This window comes from Epinephelus moara, chromosome 2 (assembly GCF_006386435.1).
Source record: "Epinephelus moara isolate mb chromosome 2, YSFRI_EMoa_1.0, whole genome shotgun sequence".
Classification (NCBI taxonomy): domain Eukaryota; kingdom Metazoa; phylum Chordata; class Actinopteri; order Perciformes; family Serranidae; genus Epinephelus; species Epinephelus moara.
In genome coordinates this window covers 37875899-37900697 of record NC_065507.1, presented here as the reverse complement: position 1 = coordinate 37900697, position 24799 = coordinate 37875899, and the positions used below count along the sequence as shown (strand labels likewise).

Below are 24799 nucleotides of genomic sequence, written 5' to 3'. Positions count from 1 at the left end.
GGGAAATAGCTAAACACAGCAGAGACCGAGAGTGAGTGAAAGACATCGCTAACTGCTAAACTAAGCCAAACTAAGTTGGCTGTTTAGGTTTTATTTCCTCGCCCCTGTGGCGAGTGAATCTGCCTGTAGTGAAACCGGGGCTAACTGGTGCTTCCTCCTCAGGCTCCACTTCACTCAGCTGCCAGCACATCCAGTTAGCCTATAGCCTCCCAGCTAGTGGGGGCTAACTGGTGCTTCCTCCTCAGGCTCCACTTCACTCAGCTGCCAGCACAGCTAGTTAGCCTCCGCTAGCCTCCCAGCTAGCGGGGGCTAACCGGTGCTTCCTCCTCAGGCTCCACTTCACTCAGCTGCCACCACAGCCAGTTAGCCTCCACTAGCTTCCCAGCTAACGTTAGCCCCGGGCCAGTTAGCCTCCACTAGCTTCCCAGCTAACGTTAGCCCCGGCTCTCCGTTTGGATCCAACCGGATCAGGTTAATGTGGGAAGAAGCAGCGGGTATATTGGGCAGCTGAGTGAAGTGGAGCCTGTGGAAGAAACACCGGGACCGTCTGGATGTAATAGTCCGTGGAGATGCTGCGGTGCTCGGCTGCACAGACGAGGCGAGTGGGGTGGGGGGGTGGAGAGCAGAGGTAGAGGGAGGAGTGGCTCATGACACACTTTGTTTTGGTCTACAGGCAGTGCACAACAGCAAACCTAGCGGTGAAACGATTTCGTTTTTTGCTCCTTTAAGTTGCGGATCACTATATTGCAGCTGCAGTGATCCAATGGCACAATAATCTCTAGGTTTATTGTTGTGAGGTTTTTCATGGTGTTATGTTTTTGGTTTTGTTGTTGTGATTTGCCAGATGACACACAACATATCAAGTGCATTTCCTGTTTGCAAGTAAATGACTTGAGGCAGAAGCAGAAGGTGACGACACAGGATGATGACAGACTACATGAGCTGGCGCGCTCTATGCTCTCTCTTTCTCTCCTGCTTTCTGTCGCTCACATACACACATTCACACACTGTCCAATTTGCGCATGCGAGCAAAGCACACAATAAAGGTTCAAGAGGGCCACATTGAAATTTCCTTGAGGGGGTCATGTGGGCCTCCTACAGCATTTTTACAATGGCTCACAGCTATATGTCTCAGGAAAGTAACCTTATACAAACATCAGAAAGTGTTTAGTCTGAGGGTGATGATAGTCGTGGAGTCACTCGACGGAGTTGAGATTTGTGATACTGATGTATTTAAAATTGTTTAAATACTGTACCAAAATAAAAGTTTGCATTTTATACAGGTATTGTGTGTAAAGACATGTTAATATTTTGTGTTAATAACGTCAGCTGATTCTGATGCCCTAAGGTCAGGCCCTCACAGACTACACACTGCTCCCCTGAACTCCTAGCCCATGGAGCAACTACAAGAGCAACACCACGGCCCCACAGGGGGCTACAGTAATAACCCAAACTGCCAGAGGCATCCTAATCAGATGCCCAAACCACCTCAACAGACCCCTTTCGAGGCAAAGGAGCAGCAAATCTACTTGAAGCTCCCTCTGGTGTCTGAGCTCGTCACTCTGTCTCTAAGGCTGAGCCCAGCCACCACACAGGTGAAACTCATTTCGGCAGCTTGTATCCGCGATCTCATTCTTTTGGTCACTACCCAAAGCTCATGACCATAGGTGAGGGTTGAAACACCTCAGCTGGCTCAGCTTCCTCTTCACCACAACGGTCCAGCACCTGCATAACTGCAGACACCGCATCACAGTAATCACTGTCCGAGGGTTGCCGTAGAATGGCAACAAGGATGTCAGCCGACCAACACTGCTACCCGGTCCCTGGTTGCGGCGATTTGCGATGCTGGCCAGCTAGGAGTTAACTAGGAGCCAGTACAGTACAGTCCTCTCTCGTCTAGCTAACATTTAGCCGTGTCACTTACTGATCCATTAGAAAGAAAGCTAGCTGGACACCGGTTTTGAAGCCTCTTTGGTCACGGAGCTCCCTCCATCTCTTGAACGCCTGACTGAGGTTTACTCTTGTTTTTCCTCTTCTTTTATCATTCTCCTTTTTGTGCATCCTCGCCTCCTCAGACAGAGGAGCTTGTTTTCTTTTGGGAGGCCGTTTTTCACTTGTTTCCAAACTCTGTCCGTCTGCCATTGTGCTCCTGACTCAACTATCTCATGCCCAACTCCTCATAAGGACCAGCTCCAGTCCCTGATTGGCTGACCGACCAATTTCGCAATATATGACGCATTTCCTGCCGTAAAGCAGATTTTGTCCACGAAAATTCGTCCCCAGTGGCCGAAGCTTATTGCAAAGATTGCAAAGCCACTAAGTAACCTATGTAAACGCTGATAGTCTGATTTTACTGTGACCACTACCCTGTGCAACCCACATTATTTTCATAATGATATATATAGGCAAAAATGCTGTCTGTTGCTTCTTTAAATATGGAGGTGCTGACTCTCATCCCAACCACCCCAGTGCATGCTGGAGGTCAGGGTGAGATGAAGCCAACAGAATCACATCATCTGCAAAAAGCAGAAACCCAATCCTGAGGTCCCAAAACCTACAAACATTTTTCAGATTATAAGGGCCGTACCGAAATCAGGATTATGTCAATCAAATCAGATTTGGCTGTTCAATATGAAAATTTGATGATTTGTTGTTTGTTTCATTATTTTTTTCATATAAAGTCCTTAAGTTTGAATGGGCTAGCAGGACATTCAATGTGACAGCAGCATTTGACTGCTCGACTTGAAACAATCTCAGTCGACTCAGTCCAACTTTCAAGAGGCAGCCCTACAGATTTTATTGAAGGAATTTCCTTTAACCTGAACTCACATACTGGGGTAACTACAATCTCAGATATCATCAACCATCCGACATCTGATTTTAAGCAATAGCATTCTGTGGATTTAGACTGAAATCCCCTGTGCATCATCATCATCATACATCATTAAGAAAGCATTGAGCAGAGATTTCATGTCTAAACAGCAAAGTCCCCCACAGATCTGTCAGTCTACAACCTGGATATCATTTCTTTGGATCTCCTACTCTTTAATTGTAGCTTTTTGGTAATATGAATTGTTTTTCCACCACTCAGACCTTTCCCTACATAATATATACATTACACATCCACATTAACGGGCTGCTACACCATGGTCTTAATTATTTACCAAAGTTTTTTGCAGAGTTCTATAGTGAAGGTGCCTCGCCTCATCTAAAAAACAGAGCAAGAACAAGTAGTATTAACACACAAGAACAAGTGGTATAAAGATTTGTCCACATGGTCCAGAAAACAGAAAGAAACAGATCCAAAATTTTGGCACATGGATACAAAACCAAATATCCATTCCAAATTCTGCAGGATATCTTGACATAACATGGTACTGCTGTCAAAAAAAACAATCTTTCCAACTTGTAACTCTCTCTTTCTGCCCTCCTTTTTCTCTAGCGTGCGTGTCAGTGTGTAGGACCTGCCCAAGGACCTGCCCATCCTCTGCTTGCTTGATACATTTCACAGTCACACACCTGCTTCAAGCCATCAACAACTTTCCCACACAAAATGCCTGAAATTGTTACAATGCATTTGCAGTCTTCAAAACAAGCACTTATATCATACAAAATGCCAGTGACACCAGAAACCTCACTGATTTAAGAAGCGGACATGTGTGCTGACAGTTAAGTTCCCACAAAAACGTTAACAATACTCACTAATGGTAAAGAATAAAAGGAGTGGGGCGCCAGTGGCTTAGTGGTAGAGCAGGCGCCCCATGCACAAGGCTGTTGCCGCAGCGGCCACTCTGGATGCCATCTTGAATATACAATTAAAACTTAGATTGACAGTTTAATTTCCACACTGCCCTGTTCCCAGGCCAGCCATTAGGAGGGCACTTCTCCACCACTTGGACAGGGACAGATGTGGTTCTGGCTGTTCTGGAGAGAGACATTTGATCTACTGATGATGATGGATAATGAACTCTGCTCTTACAGCCGTTACTCTTTTATTGCATTGAATCCCATCAGCCAGCAAGGGTCAATTCAATTTACGTGGTCCTGTCTGTACATGAGAATGGAAAGAACTGGTTTTATTATAATCTTTGAATTTCAGCACATTTTAGAAAAATGAGCAAGTTCCAGTAGTTCTCACATCTTTCCACCTGTACAGTATGTACTGCAATATCTTGACCTTTAAGTGGAAGCATTATGGGGATCAGCCAGGATTATATTGGGACATCATGTAGCTAATAACTGATGTACAATCCAACCTCTGCAGACTGTGGAATACTTTGTCAAAGGAAAATTAAATTAACTGAATCAATGATGCCTCCGATAAAACTTTATAAAGTCATGAGTTTAAAATTCATTACTGCATGATTAAGCAAAGTGAAACTTTGAATATTTGTGTGTACACCAACCATTTCATATCATAATGAACAATACCACACCATATCATGTCATTCCATAGCCAGGCTATTCTTATGCACTATTCATATTCATTCATCTAAGCAAAGTAATGACCCAAAGTTCGTATATATTGCACATAATGATGAGCCAGTAATTCATGCATAATCCACGTGTTTTGCATGGCTGCGACCACATGACCAATGCGGTGATGGGAATAAAGAAGGAAGAGGGTCCGAGCAGTTTTGTTAGGAGGCAGGCTGGTGTGGTGGATGGGTCAAAAACACAGGACGTTCCCCAGGAGACCAGTGTTTAGACCCATGTGAACTTTGAGTCTTTTTAAGGTAAGTCCTCACCATGTTTCCCTGAACCTAACCACAGTAACTTTATGTTAATTATGGAACTATTCGTTAAGGATGTACTGTCATTCCGTGGCCACCTATTCATAGGATACCATATGAACTTCTGTATGAGGATGTGTTGCCATAGCACACCATCCTATATTAAATGAAATTTGTCTTTATTATCCAAATTAGGCAGTTCTGGATCATACAGGAATGGAAGATGTAGAAAAATTAAGAGCCCAGAAAATAAATAGAATATACATACTGTAAAACTACCACACCATACTGTCCCATACCATATGATATGGTTGAGCAATATGACAGTACTGTGCGACTGTGGAAATGTGTCCACCTGTAGAGATTCAGCGATACCATTTCGACTGGGGAAGTTTTTCACGGCAGGCTCTGTGGCAAATCAGGGCTGGATTCTTACATGATCTTGTAATTCTTGTGTTTTCATGATCTCTCAATCTCGCAAATCCAGCCGCCAGTTGTTAATACCAAAACTTGTGACACCTAAAACTATTGTTCTCAGGAACTCAAAGCTTCCATTTTGAAAGAATTTTAGTTTTATTGGTTTGAGTCTTTTGATATTTTTGGGGGCATTTTTAACCTTTAATGGATAGGACAGACAAGTGTGAAGCGGGAGAGAGAGAGAGAGAGAGAGAGAGAGAGAGAGAGAGAGAGACATGCAGCAAGGGGCCACAGGCTGGGGTCAAACCCAGGCCGCTGCAGCAACAACCTTGTACATGGGGCGCCTGCTCTACCACTAAGCCACCAACGCCCCGAGCCTTTTGTTTTTTAACTCTCACGAGAGACAGCTGTTTTCTTTGTTAGTATAGAGGTTCCAAATAAAAGAAGAAAATAATCAAATGTGATGAAGTATAGTATAGTCATTTTAAACCATTTCTTGTTGAACAATTACTGCATCACGATGTATACCATGAAATAAAATTGTATACACATTTTAGAAGATTTTGACCATATCACCCACCCCTACCATACCTTACTGTACGATACCGCACCATACCAAACCCTAAGACACAGTGCCATACCCTACTATAGCCTACCATACCATATCATACCATACTGTACCAAACCATACCCTGCAACACAGAACCATGAGACTCAGAGCTGCGGCTTTTGTCTAGACAATACCACTGACACTTCTCTTCATACAGGTTGGCAATTGAGTTTAACAGATTTGGGGAAAAAGCCTCATGTATCATATTTGATATTATTGAGAGAGAGCCATCCTTCACTCACAATGTGTGCTACTTCTCAATAACAGCTCCTCTTTGGAGCTAACTACAAATGATAGGCATTTATTGTTCGCTAGTCTCACAGCTGCTCATGGAATTGGAGCTTGTGGCTGGAAGCCACTACATGCACAGTCAGTGAGGGAATGGCTTTCTTCTTATCGGGTTATTGCTTAGCTGGAGCTTTCTACAGCACCATTACATTAGGCCAGAACACAAAGCATAACCTGCCGATCAAAGCTACTGGAGAAAATCAGTGCTTTATCAGAAATATTCGTGGTTAACTGGCTTTTTCAGTAATGTTTTCATGTATTTTGCCTGCTTGCTAACTTGTTTACTAATTCACATTATGATACATACAATACATACATATCATATATGTACATAATATACTATACATACATTTTTTCTGTACCTAATATACTATATGTTATGTATACACTTAGCTATTTCTGTGGATATTATCATGGATGATGGAGGGAAATTCTCCTATTCTTTTGTGTCTGATTGCTGCTGGTTTATGTCTATAATGTTAATGGGATTCCGAGGCAGCAGGGGTAGGAGGTGAGAAGGAATGGGCAGGATGTACTGTTTTTGTGTGAGTTTGCATGTTTTTTGCCTTACCCTTGGTTGTGCTTTGGGTAGTGGGTTGGCTAAATGAGAACAAGGTAAACCACACCATACCATTAAATACCTCACTGTGGCTGTAGCAGTTTTTGGTAAAAAAAAAAAACAAACAAACACAAAAACTAGAATTAGCGAGCTGCGGTTGTACGCCTCTGCACACCAGTCAAGTTGCACTTGCAGTCTACATCCATGTCTGTAAAAACAAAAGCACAGAAGATCTATGCAATCAGCACAGTTTCAAGGTAGACATCCAAGACTAAGGTCACCAATTCAGTATCTGACCAAATGTTTCCCCTTCTGTTCCTGAGATGACAGTAAGTAATGGCCATAAAATTGTTCCATGCAGAAAAATATGACGTCACAGTGAAGTTGACCTTTGACCTTTTGGACATTAAATGTCATCGCTTCATCATTACATCCTGTTAGACATTTGTGTGTTGTCATAATTAGCGTAAGAATTCTTCAGTTATGGCCAAAAACATAATTTGTCAGGTCATAGTGACCTTGACCTTTGACCCATGACCACCAAATTCTAATCACTTTATTCTTCAGTCCAGGTGGACATTTGTGTCATTTTTTAAGAACTTTCCATAGAGTGTTCTTAAGATCTCACGAAAATGAAATAGATGCAAGGTCACAGTGACTTTGACCACTGACCACCAAAATCTAATCACTTTGTCATAGAATTAAAGTATATATTTGTGCCAAATTTAAAGAAATTCCCTTAAACCGTTCTTGAGATATTGTGCTCACGAGAACAAGACAGACAAGGTCACAATGACCTTAACCTTTGAACCATGACCACCAAAAACTAATCAGTCGATTGTTGAGTCCAGGTGGACATTTTTTGCTGAATTTTAAGAAATTCTTTTGGGCTGTTCTTGAGATATCGTGTTCACAAGAATGAGATGGCTGCAAGGTCACAGTGACCCTGACCTTTGACCACCAAAATCTAATCAGTTCATTGTTGAGCCCAGGTGACTGTTTGTGTCAAATGTAAAGAAATTCCCTCAAGGTGTTATAATAGAATGCCAAGATGAGCAACACTGTGATTTTTAGAAGTAAAGAAGACAGAAAATTAGTATTTCCTGAATACTTTTTATCTGGTGTTGCTCTTAAAGTGTGTAATGAGATTAAATATCTTGGTCATTATATTGTCAATGATTTATCTGATGACATAGATATCCACGGACAGTCTTGCAAGTTGTATGTGCAAGCTAATACGTCTACTCGCAAATTTAGCATGTGTTCAGTGGCTGTGAAGAAAACTCTTTTTAGAGCATTTTGCACTCCGCTGTATACTGCCCACTTGTGGCGCTCCTATAGGAAGAGTAATATGCAAAGACTTAATGTGGCCTATAATGATGGCATGAGACTACTTCTTAAACTTCCACGATGGTGTAGTGCCAGCCAAATGTTTGTAAATGTGGGTGTGCCTACTTGCCCAGCTTTAATACGTGATCTTATATATCGATATATGTGCAGGCTCTCTGTCTCAGAGAATAGTATCATCCAGGTCTTAGCCAAACCTAAACTGTGGGGCCAGTAGCACTCCAGCTTATTTGTGGGTGCAGTTTATTGAATTTTGCCCATTTTTATGAACTTGTATAATGAAGTGTTGGGTACTTCTTGTCTTTATATGTGTATGTGTAAATATATATATATATATATATATATATATATATGTATTATATCATATTTTTGTACATAGCTGATTGTCTGTTTTTTGTGCGGCATGCTATGGACTATTCTCTGTGTCCTTAATAAAGTCATTATTATTATTGTTGAGATGTTGCTTTCATAGGAATGAGACAGACAAGATCACAGTGACCTTGACTCTTGACCTATGACCACCACAAACTAATCATTTCATCATTGAGTCCAAGTGGATGTTTATGCCAAATTTGAAGAAATTCCCTCAAGGCATTCTTTGAGACATCGCGTTTACAAGAATGGGATGGATGGACGGATGGACAACCCTAAAACATAATGCCTCCGGTCACAGCTATGGCCAGCATGGAGGCATAAAAAGTCTTACTGATTAACCTGCAATATTTAAAACTCTGCGAACTCGTTGACAAGCACATTGCACTTCCTATAACTTTATCATAAGAAAAGCATCCCACTGATTCTCTGGTGTAAAGTTTTTAATGTGATGCAGCAGCAGCAGCAGCAGCAGCAGCAGCAGTAACTTAACAAAGCTCCAGCACAGCAATCAATGATGATTAAAAAATGCTGATTGCGTGAAAGAACAAACAGGAAGGCATGAGTGAAACTCAACTCCAGAAAAAAGAAATTCAGGTAAAAGCTGCAAAAGTACTGACAGCCAAACATAGAGAGACCACTGTCACGGTACAGCTTTAGCGAACCAACCTGGGAAAACCCAAAAACTGTACCATCTTACCATACCATTAAAGATGCACTAATTGCAATTTTTTAGCCGATTCTGATTTATGATTTATTTTTCAAAAGTCTGAATAATACCTCCTAGACTAAGAAGCTAAATGTTTTAACATCTTCCAACCACTGAAATAAAACAGTTAGAATTAGCTTTGCTATGCTACACTTTTGAGCTAATTATTAACTCGCTGAATAATAAAAATTTGGGTATACTTTAGTCTTTTTGTTAGCTTAACACAGTAGCCTTCAAATCATGCGTAGCATGCATGGAAATTAAACAAAATTTCTGAGAACTGGTTGCAGCGGCTCTGAAAATAGTCACTGTTTGTACTGCCGTTTGTGACGAGAACCATCGTGCAGTGCATGCAAGTTAATTTGCTTGTCACAGGATCAGCCACATCTGAGACTGATCAGCCGATCACCAGTCATGGCTGATCAAGCTGATCGTCCGATTTCAGTCACAAGCCTATTGATCAGTGCATCTCTACATACCATACTACATTCCATTAACAACTTTAAAATCAACACCTGACAAGAAATAAGGTTTAATCTAAGATTATGTCCATCTACACTGGATTGACCTTACTTTAATAGATCCTCCATTTACTTACTTACAAATTAGGGGTGGGTGACACAGATAAAGCTGATCACAGCATACGTACAAATATCATGATATTCAGATGAGCTGAGAAAATCTTTATAGATACAATAACCAGATAGGAATATTCGTTTTTGGCTAATCCTGTAAATTTAAAGTATCGTACTTCATCACTAAGCCTGTTAAGCCTCACAGTTGATTAATTTATAGGGGTGGTGGAAAAAAATAGATACAGCATAGTATCTTCACACAGTGTATCAATTTTTTTTAATTATATAAATGATCTACTACAACTAGAATAATATAATAAGTTCCTTTTTTCAGTTCACTAGATACATTTTGGTGCTACAAAACATAGCTGAAATGAGATGAACACACTGAAAACTTCTTATTCGGTAAAACAGATGTTAACAAAGGTTTCCTTTGGGGACATAATTTATAGCTGAAAAAAGGTAATAAATCACAAAATATTGCATTATATATTGTTGCAATACTCAGCATATCGCAACATATTTAAAATCGTAATAATATTGTATCGTGGACCCTCTGGTGATTACCACCCGTATTACTTCATATTGTCTCACAGTTTTATCAGTGAGTCCGAATGCATCGAACAAGGTGTAGAGAGAGTTCATTGCCAGTGATCTCTTCAAAACTCCCAGGTCAATAGAAATCCTGAGTAAATAAAGGCTTAATGCAGACTACTAATAACAAAAGGAAAAAGGCAAGGAGGAACAAATCAATAGCGCCAAGGTGAGAGCTATGTGCCGACAAAGACACTCTCTTGTACACTATCCTCTGTTTTACCTGTAAGATTAATAACAGTAACATAATCTGAGGCTATACATCATATTTTGTTACAGTATAGTAATGATGGATTATACTGTCAACTCTAGCTCAAACAATTTTTTTGTTTAGCCAATAAATCGGTGCCACTTTGACATTTTACAAACTATTGTTATCAGCTGAACTTCACTCTAATAGTGGCTGATGGATCTACATCACTGACTAGAGCTGAAGAAGGGAGGGTTTTGTTAAATTCAGCAAAAAGGAGGGGATCAGTGGGCACAGCTCCAGAGAAGCAGCTCCCCTCTGCTGTGTGACTGTGTCTAATTGTGTTGTTCTTCATTTTAAGATGTAGTTACATAAATTTTGTGGCTGGACCACAACAGCTGAAAGTCTGTGTGTACATGACTAGGGCTGGGTAAAAATAATTGATTCATCTGATTCAATCGGTCTTCATTTGAATGACCCAATATCGATTCATAAAATCCAAGATCGATCTTTTAATATACGCTTTTTCCCCACAGTTGTGGAGTAGCTTTAACCCTGTTAATCTCGCCAGTAGTAAATGTGTACTGGCACTAAATTATTAACAACCGCAGTGCTGAAAAGCTCCAACATTACCGGTTCTTTTATCCTCTGCTCCTGCTGTCTGTGTGCAGGGGCTGTTGTGCCACATTTATGCACAGACACACAAACATAAGCCCTTTTTAGACAGGAATTGTGCAAATTTGCAGGAAAGCCCAATCAGTCTTTATTCAGCATTGGCAGTATAAAAACAAAATCGGGGAGTGCAGCAAAATTTTGTCTATACAGAATGCGCCTTTTTCGGGGCAATGGGGGCGTGAGCAAGTAACAAAACATGTAGCTCAGCGTGTGACGTAAACAGTGACGTGGGAGGGAAGCCGCGGCTGGTCAGTTCTTCTGCGATTCTCTCATAAGTTGGCCCGTCCTTTACCTTCCCCGTCATCTGACGGTTAATGGCCTCCTCATTTGCGAGGACAAGGAGGGCGTGCAATTCCTTGTCTCCCCGGTTGCTCATCTTTACAGTGTCTGTCAGGTTTGCGTTTCCCTCTTGCTACTAGCTGCTCGCTAATTCCTGCTATCAGCTGTTTCCTGTTTATCCACCGCCAGTGGCTCGCATGTGCGGCTTCATCAACAACTCCTCCCGTTGCGGAAGGCTGCCTTGGTCTGTTTAAACTAAAAGGGTTCCGCCAATATGACTACCCTACGAGGCGGAAAATTGGACACCTCGGATCAACTCGCCAATCTGGCTCTGTGTGTCTAACACTCGCAGCTTGCCGGCAAAACGGCCCAACATTCGCGGAAAATCTGGCAGTGTAAAAGGGGCTATAGAGTAGAGATTCCGCTGTGAAGACAGAGATGTGAAGATAACCTGAGCTGATGACAGCTAAGCTTGTTACTGTAAGTGCAATATAACCTCCATGAGGAAAAAGCCAATACTTTATCACTGCACCTGTTCAGCAACATGTAAACATGTAGGAAAGTTATATTTCAGTTTGCTCTGTCCTCAGTCTCTTATCCACTGCTGCTAATATTATGTTATAAATAAGCACAGAGCGCTTTCCAGCTAAAAGCAAATTGTTACTAACAAGCAGAAACAACAATAGCTGTGATTCCTCAGCAGCAGAAAGGACAGGTGGACTGATACTGGAACACGGTGTGTGTTCTTTATTCTTTCTAAACTTCAAATGAGATCATATGAATATGATTTATTTGACTGACATTTTAGACTTATTTCCAGTGAAATATTGAGTTTAAAATGAGACTTTGCTGTTTTACTATTGATGTTGCTGCTCTAGAAACGTTATATTCAGTTTTAACCCTGTTCTGCATTTAATCTTTTTCAAAATAATTTCTTGAAAGATTTACATTATTAGCCCTCTGAGAATCTCTCTAAAATTAGTGTTGTCAGTGAAATATCCCCAATCGAATCAATATTGAATCAAATTGAATCAGAAATCGAACTGAAACCTTGTGAATCGAAACCGAATCAATTCAGCAATCAGTGTCAATACCCAGCCCTATCCATGACTGAGAACGAACAAAACAAAACACTGGGGTAACTATGGACCTATAAATGCCATGTATTATTCATGTAGTAACACTGCAAAGAAATTATTTCCAACACAACCTGTCTTAGGTCTTAGGTGCACAGAGAGGGGTAAAAGTGTAGCTTTCATGCAGATGACCCTGATGAAGGCTACAAGCCCAAATGCGTTGGTCTAACAATAAAGTTGTTCTGTATGCTAAAAGTGTTCAAGCTCCTCAGGCATTAACATTGTAGTGTGGATGGAGAGATGCAGAGGATTAGCCTTTTTAATTTACACCCACTGACACAGTTCTGACTTGGCCACACCTCATAAAAGATAAATACCACCTCAAAACTATGAGCCACATCCTTTGTGAAAATAACAAGTATCCATGTGATATATCTTGGAGTTTTTATGCAGTTATGTGTTTTAACCCATAGAAACAGACAAGATGCGGCTTCTGTGTCGTCGGTCATTTGGCTGATCTGAGGCTACAGGCAGTCTGACCAGCGTGGAAGCTGTGACTCACACACCACTGCAAGCTCAACCACGCAGTCAGGAGGGGCAACCCCTCTATCTCTGGCCAACACACCCGCGCACACACACATACATGCAGACGTGTCTAGGGCTTAGGAAGCCTGGGTCTTGTACAGCCTGTCTCTGAAATTGGTTTCCATTAGCTCCACTGTGATTATTAACTTTCCATTGATGCAGCAGCATAGTCAGAGGCGCAGTGACGTCAAGCAGTGTCCTTGACGAAGAAGCAGCACCCAGTCACCTGCTGAGGAGTTCAACAAGTGTGTGTGTGTGTGTGTGTGTGTGTGTGTGTGTGTGTGTGTGTAAGACAGCGAGAGAAAGAGAGGGAGACAATGTGTGTGTGTGCCCAGGGGATAAAGAGAAAAGCGTACTTACTGCACAGAGCAATGATGTGGCTGCTGTCTTCGTGGACAAATTTCTTAGTCACTGCTTCCTCCATTATCTGCTTCACCTGCACACAAAAGCACAAAAGAGCCACAGTTGGTTCCTGTAACTGGAATAATCATCATCGTCTTTACCTTTGCTGCCATTATTGCTTCACTGTACAGGAAAAGCTGTAGTCGTCACCACTATCCAGGGTTGGGTACCATTCATATTTGAACCAGTACCAGTACCTGGAATTCAGTACCAGTACCCACATGTGCTTAAACGCACCTTTTTTTTCTTGTGCGTTGCCTTTGTTGAAAACAATGGCTCAATATGTCACCCAAAAATGGGGATTTGTCAATACTGCCAATATCCACAGCTGACAATACTACTAATTATTTGTACTTGGTTATCTGTATGGAAACATGTTTGCCATAGTGTGGCAACCACCTGATTACAAAAACATAAATGTAGAAGAATAATGCAGCCTTCTCTTAACACTGTGACAGCTACTAATAACAACTCTGACAGTCTCGCCCAAACATCCGCACCACTGGCTTCCAATTAATACCATGGCATCCTGGAAACATTCAAATGAGTCTTTCTGCTGCTATCTATTGTGTCTCTTGGGAGGAGAGCCTGAGTGAGTTCAACAACACTGAGTCAGTCTGATGTTTGCTTGTCTAAGTTCGCTCTCTCCGTAGAATTAATTGTCATCAGTAATTAATCCGGGACCTGTCTGACACCTCCGCCATTTGGGTCTAATTGATAAACAGGAAGACTTTAATTGCTGGGTTGTGTGATAATAAAGCTCTAACTACAGAATCACTCGGTTCAAACTTTTCCATGTATTATGAAGGTGTAGGGGGTCATACAGCTGCAGGAATGGAGCGTCATTATCCTCATCACCAAGATGACATTCAACCTTCAGTTTGCTAATCAAACTTTTTTTTTGTTAAGGGGTGGGCCAAATCATCCATCTTGTACTGTACAGCCAGCGAAGGAACAGGGAAAGCTGATGACAAATACAAACAACCATTTTGTCAGAAGGAACACTGGTGTCCACCTTGTTTTTCAGCGTGGAGCTTTTCTGTTTGTAAGTTTCTCACTGATTTACTTCACTGCTATTGTGACTACAATCAAAAAGTCCTGAGTTTCCTATTTTGTTTCCCGAACTAAAATCTCAGTTCTCTCCCATTTAAACAACTGTGGAGCTGCAACTTTTTCTCTCCCAGTATTCATTTAAGTACCTCAACTGATTTTATCTGCTGATGTTAAGTACAGATCTGATACAAAAGTGGAGGAGTGGTTATTTAAGGTAACATGAGGTGAAGGATTGCTGTGTGCATGACTGCATGAATTTAATTGATGAAAAAAAAAAAGATCTGACAATGTCGTTGACAAAGAAATTACATTTAATGTGGATCCCTCACATCACAGCTGATACCCCCTCCACTTAATATGGTATAATACGATGTACTGGATTGGTGGATCCCTAGTGAGGACTGAAAGCAATGCTGTTTTATACACAATGAAACGACATAGAAACACTGTGTTGTTCTTTGTAACTGCCAGCTGAGTGGCTTTCTTTTGAATGGATGTAATGAATGGATGCAAAGGAGACATGTAGAGGTGGAAATGGAGAATGAAAACTCCGAAATTCTAAAGTAGACAATCTCCAGAGTATCTTTTGGTTCTTTGTACACGACCACAATAAAGCAATTACTATTGCTTCATTCCAACTAACCCTTGAGCAGGAACTTTTGGTGGGTCAGGGACTATAGCATAGACACTCTAGACTCTGGTGTGTTTGGTGGAAACCAAGCAATATTCATTCCGAATGAGGGTTTACACGGGAGATCAGTTTAATCGCCTTTTAATCGCCTTTATTCGGGTCCACGCAAGGTTTGGGGCAGGGAAGGTTTCTGATTGGATAGGGGGCGGGGTGGATGTTACGTGTTTACATTTACCGGAAGAAAACAATGTAGTCCTCGTTCCGGATAACAAGATGCTTGACGATGCCGTTCTTAGTGCCTTTCTCGGGCTTGTTTTGCTTATATTCTTGAAGCAGCAGTACGACAACAACCTTGTTCTGCTAATGCTTCATCTGTTGAGGAGGAGAAGGGAGGTAGAAGACTGTGCTTTGGCGAATGGAAACCGGTGAGTGCAACTCTATCTCAGCCCATTGCTATGCGCGCTATATACATCATCGCACCAGAAGCAGAGTCCTGCACTGGGTCGGGTACCCGCGGGTAAAACAGCTGATTTGTGGGTGGTTTTTAAAAAACATTTTTTCCCGGGTTCGGATCTGGGTGGAAAAAATAACATGCGGGTCGGACTGGGGTTTTAGATAAACACATCAGTCATTAGTTCGGTAAACTACAGATAACTATCTTGGTCATTATTTACTCTCTGAGGATCGCCTCCGCTATTTCGCAACGGTCATTGGTTCAGCTGTTTACACGCGTTTCACCATCTAATAACACAATTTGTGATTGGACGACAGAATCAACATGGCTGCCACCGTCTAACAAGCGCCGCTTCCAAAACAGTAAATAATTATTTAGGTATTTGAGAAATAAGTGGATAAAACGTACAACTATCACTTTATAATGTTTCTGAAGTGTTTCCCTGATGGATTACTTCTCTCCTCGATGGATTCTAAAAACACGTGACGGCTCGTAACTGCTGAACGTCGCTCTGGACAGAAAGTAAGTCTATTATTACACATGTAAAGTTCCTTTACATAGATTAAAAGTTTAAAAGCATTAAACGTAACAAACGAGTGCTTTTACACTCGTATGGGAGAAGAACACAGAGGGTTGATGATGGAGCTGAAGTCAGGTTTTTATTGTGAGAGCTGCTTCATTCAGGTCGTTGTTTACTTACTGGCACCTTAACTGTGGCGATATGCTGTTCAATATTCAGCCAATATGACCCAACATGATTACTTTAAATCCGGGTAACGGGTCGGGCTGCGGGTCGTGTTTCAACGGGTCGGACCGGGTTGCGGTACTAATTGGCCTGATGCGCGGGTTTGCGGTTCGGGTGCAGGTTTGTACGTCGCCGGGTCGGGTCGGGTCTTGAAAACTGGACCTGTGCAGGACTCTGGCCAGAAGAGCAAGGAAACGAGCATGCGCAGAAAGACCAGAATGAACTTAAAGAGGAATGAGTGTATACAAGTGCGAGAAATTCTTTTATTCGGAATTAGAAACGGAATATTTCAGCCCCTTACATCAGATTGAATTTTCAATCGCATTGGCCATTTTCATTCTGAATTAGGTGTTTACAAGATCACTTTTAATAGGAATGAACTTTCATTCCGAATGAAAAGGGAATTAAACTGACCATGTAAACGTACTCACTGTGGAAGTGCCAAATCTGCAGTTCTTCGAAAGGCCACTAGGGGCTGGCTCCAAAACAGAGTCAATCTCCATAGAACCCCATGTAAAAAGGACAAACTTTCCAGTAGAAATAAATATGTTTACAGTCTGGTAAAAAACGTTTTTGGTCTTTACTGCTAATTTCAACATTCATAGCAACTGTATGGGGGTAGAATTTTTTATTTAACTCATCCGACGAAATTTTACTAAGGCTTAAAGTTAAAATATGAAGCTTTGTTTTTTACTCTTTTTTTTAAACAATGTAAAACCAATGGACAGAATCTTCTAATTCTTTTAAGCCCAGTTCAGACCAAAGATGCACGACGAGATAGGTTGAAACAGGCAGCTACTTGCAATGCGGCATTCTAAAAACCTACTGGTTCACACCAATGCAACTAGATGAGATAGTGTATTATCCATCTCTGTACCTCCGGTTTAATTTCCAGCTTTTCAGGCTTCAGCTGCATTTGTAGTAGTGATGAAACAGCAAAAAGCATAAACAAAAAAAGCATCAGATTGACTATATTTATAATAAATATGTCACAATAATATAAATAACCACCGCCAATTAATCAGACAATAGCTCTTTTTAGACAGGAATTGTGCAAATTGCAGGAAAGCCCAATCAGTCCTCTTTCAGCATTGGCAGTATAAAAACAAAATCGGGCAGTGCGGCAAACCTACTAGCCTACCTACTTTTGTTTATACAGAATGCACCTTTTTCGGGGCAATGGGGGGTGCAAGCAAGTAACATAAGGTGTAACTCAGCGTGTGACGCAAACAGTGACATAGGAGGGAAGCCGCGGCTAGTCAGTTCTTTGGCAATTCTCTCGTAAGTCGGCCAGTTCTTCACTAACGGTTAATGGCCTCTTCGTATGCAAGGGCAAGGAGGGCGCAATATCTGTCAGGTTTGCGTTTCCCTCTTGCTACTAGCTGCTCGCTAATTCCTGCTATCAGCTGTTTCCTGTTTATCCACTGCTAGTGGCTCGCACGTGCGGCATCATCAACATAAGCACAAACAGCAGCAAGCAGCAGCAACCCACCATCCAACACCAGCACACTGTGAGGACAGAAACAAAGAGCTTGATGGGGACGGAGCACCTGCTACAGCAAGTGAACACGTTGTCTGCTGCCATTTTGACTTGATCAGCAGAAATCACAAGCCGATTGGCTGTAGAAACAGGTGACCAGCCTTATATTCTAAAACCAGCTGATCAGCTGAGTTGCAGGTGACACCATCAGCCGGCTTGAGTCAAGCTCAGATCGGCCAGTTCACAATGCTGAAACTTTTCTCTGCAACTTTCATTTTAGCTGTTTTCAGACATTTTCTGAGTTTATAATAGGTGTGTATTGGACTCGGCGTGTATTGGACTCAGTGCAGAGACCTTCTCAAACATTTCTCTTCAAATTGCTCTCACATCCACAGTTTTTACTCTACATACATAATCTTTGCTCAAATCAGAGTACAACTTGTGGTCTTTCAAACAATGTAGCTGTGGAAGCAAATGGACTTTTGCACAATGAGCCTGAAAGTGAAAGAAACTCCACTCACTGCCACCTTAGAACTCAATGTTAACTGGGACAGAAATCTCTGGAAGGCAGCAGACTGTGTCTGTTTTCTTACCTGCTCGTTTGCTCACATTTTTGACACCACAAACATAATTTAGAGTTTTGGCATAAAAAGGTGTTTAGGAGTTTAAATCTCCATTAAAAGAGCTTTCTAGACCAAGTTGCTGTCTGCCCCTCCCTCATGCTGTCCCCAGTTATCACAATAGCAACAACTGCTTACACACATATACACACGTGAGTGTGTGTGTGTGTGTGTGTGTGTGTGTGTGTGTGTGTGTGTGTGTGTGTGTGTGTGTGTGCGTGCGTGTGCGTTTATGTTTGGCATGTGAATCTCCAGTACAGAGCACTGCCACATTCTACCTTTACTGCTACTATTCTACTACTACTAATAGTAGTACTAGTAGTGCTACTACTCTTGCTAATGTTTAACCCATGAATGTCAGATACAGACCTTTTTCGAATTGAAAACAATCTTCAAACCTTTATTTTACTTCACTTTGAAATTATGCTACTCTATACACTATTTTATACAGACTTAATTTAAGCATTAATCAGGTCAAAAAGTAATTATACCTCTCCTGTACATCTTTTGATCGACTACTACTCCTGCATACTTTCAGCTACAGAAACCATTCAAATGCCAAAACATTATGCTCTATTATGACAATTATTAACTATGATAATAACAAAAACCCCTCATTTTAAGATACATCAGCAAGACAAATAATGATGAGGGTATTTAAATGGTCTTCGGGGGTCAGTCTGTAATTGCTGAAGAACCGGCAGGGGCAGAATAATAGACCTCCATGAACCATTTCAACTTCATATGAAGTTATAGGCCTTTAGTTTCCCAGCACAGCGCAGGGTGGCGAACCCTGCGCAGAGCTAGTTTCGAGCAGCGCAACCCGAGGCACGCTCAGTTTGGTAGTTTGGCAGACCGAGGTGCGCTGAGATGGGTGTGGTGGTGCAGCAGGGGGAGGTGTCGACAGATCCAGCTTGGCGCAGTGACGGTTTCGTGCCAAAAGGCTTCGCCGAAGGTGCGCTAAAAGCTCACCAGCTGAAACCAGGTCTACTGTCAGCGCAGGCGGAGCGCAGCCGGTGTAGCGGAAGTTTGGCTGACCAGCGGACAGTGCACACACGTCACCAAAACCTCACAGGCAGGTTTCCAGAATATCAGGCACATTAACGATGCAATAAATACCCACAAACCACTATTCAATGCAACTATCTGCAATCAGCACATAAATGTATCTCTATATCGACTGTCCCGTCACATCTGATGTCACATCAAAGGGGATTGGCACTGTTTGGCACGCGTAATGGAAACCCAACCTGATTTGATTAACACAGATGCAAACTAATGAGTTCACATCCCTCTCAGCCAACCACAAACAGCCACAGCATCAGATAGGGAGTATATATTCAGCATCTGTCATCTTAGAAAAGTCAAAAGAAAAGAAACAGAGTGAGACTGCGAGAGAGAAAGAGAGAGCGCGCGCGCAGGAGAGAAACGCAACACTGATTTACAATTGTGGTGACCTCCTCCCAGGCTACCTTTGCATCATCAGCCCGTGGAGGTCTGCTCGCAGTTACGAATATTCGGACACTGCAAGCTTGGACCTCCCGGACCAAAACATCAGTTTCCTCCTGGGAGAAGTTTGGCCGTCTGACGCTGCTGCTCTCTTCTGCCATGGCGAATTGAGTAAACTCTCATTACGCCTTCGCGCAGCGCATTTAAGGGCGAGGAGAGGGGCTCATTTGATTGGTGTGATGTGAATCGGCTGTGTAAAACCCACTCCACGCCTTCTCTCCTCCGGAGACGGAGGGACGGAGGTGGGAAAGAGGAGTAGCTGCACCAGTGCGCACGGTGTGCCAAACTTGCAAAATCCACCTGGCCACACCCAGTTGGCGAAACTAGAGGCCATAGGGTCATCCTCTACATTTTTTTTCAATTTTTTTTTTCTCTTTTAATGCACAAATATTTAGGACATATATTTCTCAATATCCTTCTTTATAAAACTGCTTGAAAATGGAAATGATGTAACATTCTTAAACTAACTGTCCAGTTGGACGAGTGCCGTTAGCCCACAGATCTGGTTAAACTGGCTGTTTACCATTCCTGTCTGAACATACCAGAAACCCACGCACACAAAGAACTGTCTTTGCATAGTTAAAAAAATCTTTATCAGGAAAAACAAGGAAATAGTGAGGCATTCAAAGGTGCCTATCACTGAGAGTCCTTCATTGACAAATATTCTTAATATTACTGTTCTGTGATTACACCAATACAAAGTGTACCTTTAACCAAATAACCTGGATGCCAAACAAACACACACACACACACACACACACACACACACACACACAAACCAGTGGCAATTCTTCACTCTTAATCATTTAAGTATTTGCTAGTTGAACTCAAAATCAATGTGGCAACAGACCAAGTCCCCAACTACTGCTAAGGTTTAGTTGATGCCAGATGCATCTATATGAATAGGTCCTGATCCCACACTAAACATCTGCTGGTCAATCGCTCTCAGGCCAGAGTAAACTCTCTGGAGAACTGCCACTTGTCATTCTGTCTTTTAATGATCTCATACAGAGCCCCTGACTGACCATATCCTCTGCAGAGATGTGCAAATCGATCCATATATTTACCCACAGCTATAACTCTGCCCAATGAATCAGAGTAAAGTGATAAATAGCAGTCGGTCAGAGGGGTCAATACCTTCACCTGGGTGTGAGTGACTGTGAGATTGAACTGATTGTGTTCAGTAATGAATCAGTTTAATTGGTGCTGACTGTCAGGGGTTACAGTGGGTTTAAAGTTTGGTATGCCCCTCAACATGTGATTAAGTATATTAAAAGGAATCAACATTAAAATATAGGTTTATTAACTTAGTGCTGTCCACTGAAAGCAGCAGACAGTTAAAATCACGTACTTCACCTGGATATGTTGTTACAAAGCATAAACAAGCAGATTGTACTTTCAATCACTGAAACGTTTTTAGGAGGTAGACCCATTTTGAACTTTTGCATATTGAATGGAACCAAATGCTTCACTAAAAAAGTATATTGGGTTAAAAAAAATTAGGTTGGCCGTGACAGCATTAACCTGGAGATGGTTAGGTAAAGGCCTAACTGGGTGGTTGGGTCTGATGGAGTTAAATTTAGATTGAGGACCTAGAAAAACAGTCCCAAAGATTTCAGCTGTCTTAGTATGTAATAAATTCTATCCTATTTGTCTCAGTAATCTCTCCCAGGTGAGAAATCACACCCCGTCTCTTCCATTATTAAATTTGCTACAGCACATACATTTTGAAACAAAGGCCCTGTTTACACCTGGCATTAACACGCATTTTCAGTGATCTGATCACTAGTGGACAGCTCGAAGCACAGGTGCGAATGCATCCCAATTCATCCTAGCACGTCCTCAGTGTGACTTGAGATCCAATCACTCAGACCAGAGTCCCGCACCAGGTCGGCCACCGAACAGGTAACCCACAAAAGCTGTGTAAAGGGTAAAAAAAAATATATATATTATATACATATATATAAACTGACAGGTACGGGCATGGGTAAAAATGCACTACACTACATGCAGGCAGGAAGCTGTTGAGAAAATATATTTTCTATTTTTCAGAATAAAAAAGCAATAAATCTTTGCAGCCCGAGGGTGAGGTGGCAGCCTACATCGAGTTCACAACACCGAAGAAGGATCCTGTTGAGGTTTCATGGTGGTAGAAAGAGCATGCTAAAATGTTTCCTAACCTGGCAGTGATTGTGTGGAGCATTTTCACCATCCCAGCATTGAGCACAGCCAATGAAAGAGACTTTTCCTCTGCTGGATTTGTAATTCAAGAATGGAGAACCCAGCTGAATGCGAGTGACTGTAGCCTGTGTGTGTTAAATCACGGGTGTTGACTTAGAGATATTGATGGGTAACGGGCCAGTTCTGGTACTGAGCTTTACAGGTATGGGCAGATGCGGGTTTTCAAAAATGGACCTGTGATCATGTTCAGAGGTGGTCTGGGACGTGTCAGCCGTGTCCTGGGCCACAGTGAAGGACCACCTTCTCAGTCACGTCCTTGCTTATTTGACTCCCCCCGCCAGATCAGCAAACTTTCTGTTGCTGACGTTACACAGGTTATGTGCAGTGCCTAAAGACGATCTCTGTTTGCGTTTAACATCTGCCCAGTTAGCACAAGCTAACACAGTAGCAGCTGTTAAACAGTCCCAACAAACTCATGCCAAAGACTCAACTCTGTCATTAAACCAGTTCATAACCATTAATGTTAGGTGACATTATTGGGGTGGTGCTAACAGTTAGCCCTGTCCCAGCGTCTGTGCAAGCGCACCAAATGGCAGCCTCCATAAAGGAAGCCAATCCAAGTGCCAAAATCTGCAGTAGTTCATCAAATGGCCACTTGAGGCTGGCTCCAAAACAGGATAAATCCCCATTCACCCCCAAATGCCCAACTTTACAGCAGAAATAAACATTTTTACAGCCTGATACAAAAACAGTTTGATCTCTGTAGCTCATTTCAATATTCATGACAATTATATGAGGGGTGAATTTTTATATAACTCACCCATTTACATTTTATTAAGGCCCAAAGTTGCGCTTATTTATGGGTGGGCCGCTTTAAGAGACAGGCTGTCTGTGAGGCCTCACATCAGTCTATGAGTCAGATGTACCCCTCACTCCTCCACTGCTCCAATCTCTTGTCCAAATACGGTCACTTCTGGCTCCAAAAAGCCAAGATGGTGATGGTCGAAATGCTGAACTCAAGGCTTAAAACAGGTGTACACAAACCAGTGGGTGACACCACAGGAGCTATGTCCATTATTTTGTAGAGTCTATTTGGCGGACTCTCACAAACTGTCCCCAGCGTGCAGCACACACTCCAGCAGCAGTAGTCTCCTAATGATGGTGAATGAATTGATGTACGTATTCATTTGTATATAGAGCAGGGAAGTGAGATCCAATCATAAGGTGTCACTCAAGACTCGTGGAGACGTATTCTCATGTCAGGTGTGGACAGACGGACTTCGAACTGTCAACTTGTGATTGACTCACCCAAGACGATTTTAATACAATGTCTCCACCCAGATTACATGTAATATCAACATAATAAAGAAGTGTTTTTCAGAGATGTATCTTCAAAATGTTCACACCATCAATGTATTACATTTGTTTTGTACTATTAACATTTTATTGTTCTGTTTAATAAAATGGTTAAGAACCTAGACTTTGTTATTTGCTACTTTGGCTCCCACTACTTATGTCTGTAGGATTATTTAAGGATCTGGAGGATTTAAAAAATCAGACAGTGGAAAACAACATGGTGGCAGCCACACACAGACACACACTTGCATTTGTTTGCTTTTACTAAAGGAGGATTTTCATTAACAGCAGCAGCAAACTATGCACCTCATTCTGGAGATGACATTAAAATAACATATTGTATTGGTATATGTCACATGGCTGAGTGGAGCTGACTAACTCTAAAACACTTCTGAGAATCCTGAAGCTAATGGTTTCTAGGAGGAACATGGGGAAGAGCTCATTAGCCAACTGTCAGTTACATAAGGACACATTTGCTTTTCCCTTCATCTCATGCTCATGACGGGACAAACAACAGCACATCAACGCTGTGGCCATCAAGGAGGACAATTTTCCAGACACTAAAAAGATGAACATTGACCCTGGGAAAGAAAATACTGCAAATGTGGGAAATACCGGAAATGCAAACAGACTGTTCACTAATTCAGACTGTTTGTCATTCATAGGCCAGTGCTCACTATGTGGGATGATGAGAGATTACAATCAGGGCAGAAAATTAGGCTCACACACTTGCCTGACATGAGTGATTTAATCTGAGCATGTTCAGAGAAAAGAGCACTAGCCTGTTTAATTAGTGATATAGTGTATAAAAAGCTTGAATTTTGACCTAACAAAAGAACTAGTGCCACCTTAAAGCCTCTAACATCTTTGCATGCAAATTCATTGCTTGTATTCCATCTTTACTCTGTAGTTCCCTCTTTCAAGTGCTCAAAAATATTGACTAACACAATCATTACCTACCGATTTTGCCATGGTGTAAGGTGAGTGCTTTTAAGATAGCTACCGGAGGATTTATGATTATTACATCATAACACCATTACATCATCATTTACGATTTTTTAGTACTTGTCCTGGTATTTATGGCATACATTTAAAGCATGGGGCACATGCTTTTTTATCTGATAGTTAAACCAAAGACAGAGAAACATACAACATGCGAAAGATAATGTTGAAAATTGTTGAAGCTGTTTCATTGTCTGTTTTATTAACTGTTGATTCCTCTTAACCGGCTGGTAGGGGTCACAAGTTTTCTGGAAAGCAGCTCGGCTGATAACAACAAGCCTTACTGTCTGTTGCGAGTCACATTTTGTCCTTCATTGTGGCTCAAAAACTGACATCCATAGTCCATCCATCCAAGAG

At 41.8% G+C, this 24799-nt stretch overlaps 1 protein-coding gene across 2 annotated transcripts in view; it reads right to left on the bottom strand.

Moving 5' to 3' along the window:
- sgsm2 (small G protein signaling modulator 2) overlaps positions 1-24799 on the bottom strand; it is a 137783-nt gene that overhangs the window by 102413 nt on the left and 10571 nt on the right. For both annotated transcript variants that reach the window (XM_050073204.1, XM_050073213.1), the window contains exon 2: positions 13370-13445. In XM_050073204.1, the coding sequence (XP_049929161.1) occupies positions 13370-13445 (76 nt within the window). The remainder of the gene's footprint in view (positions 1-13369; positions 13446-24799) is intronic.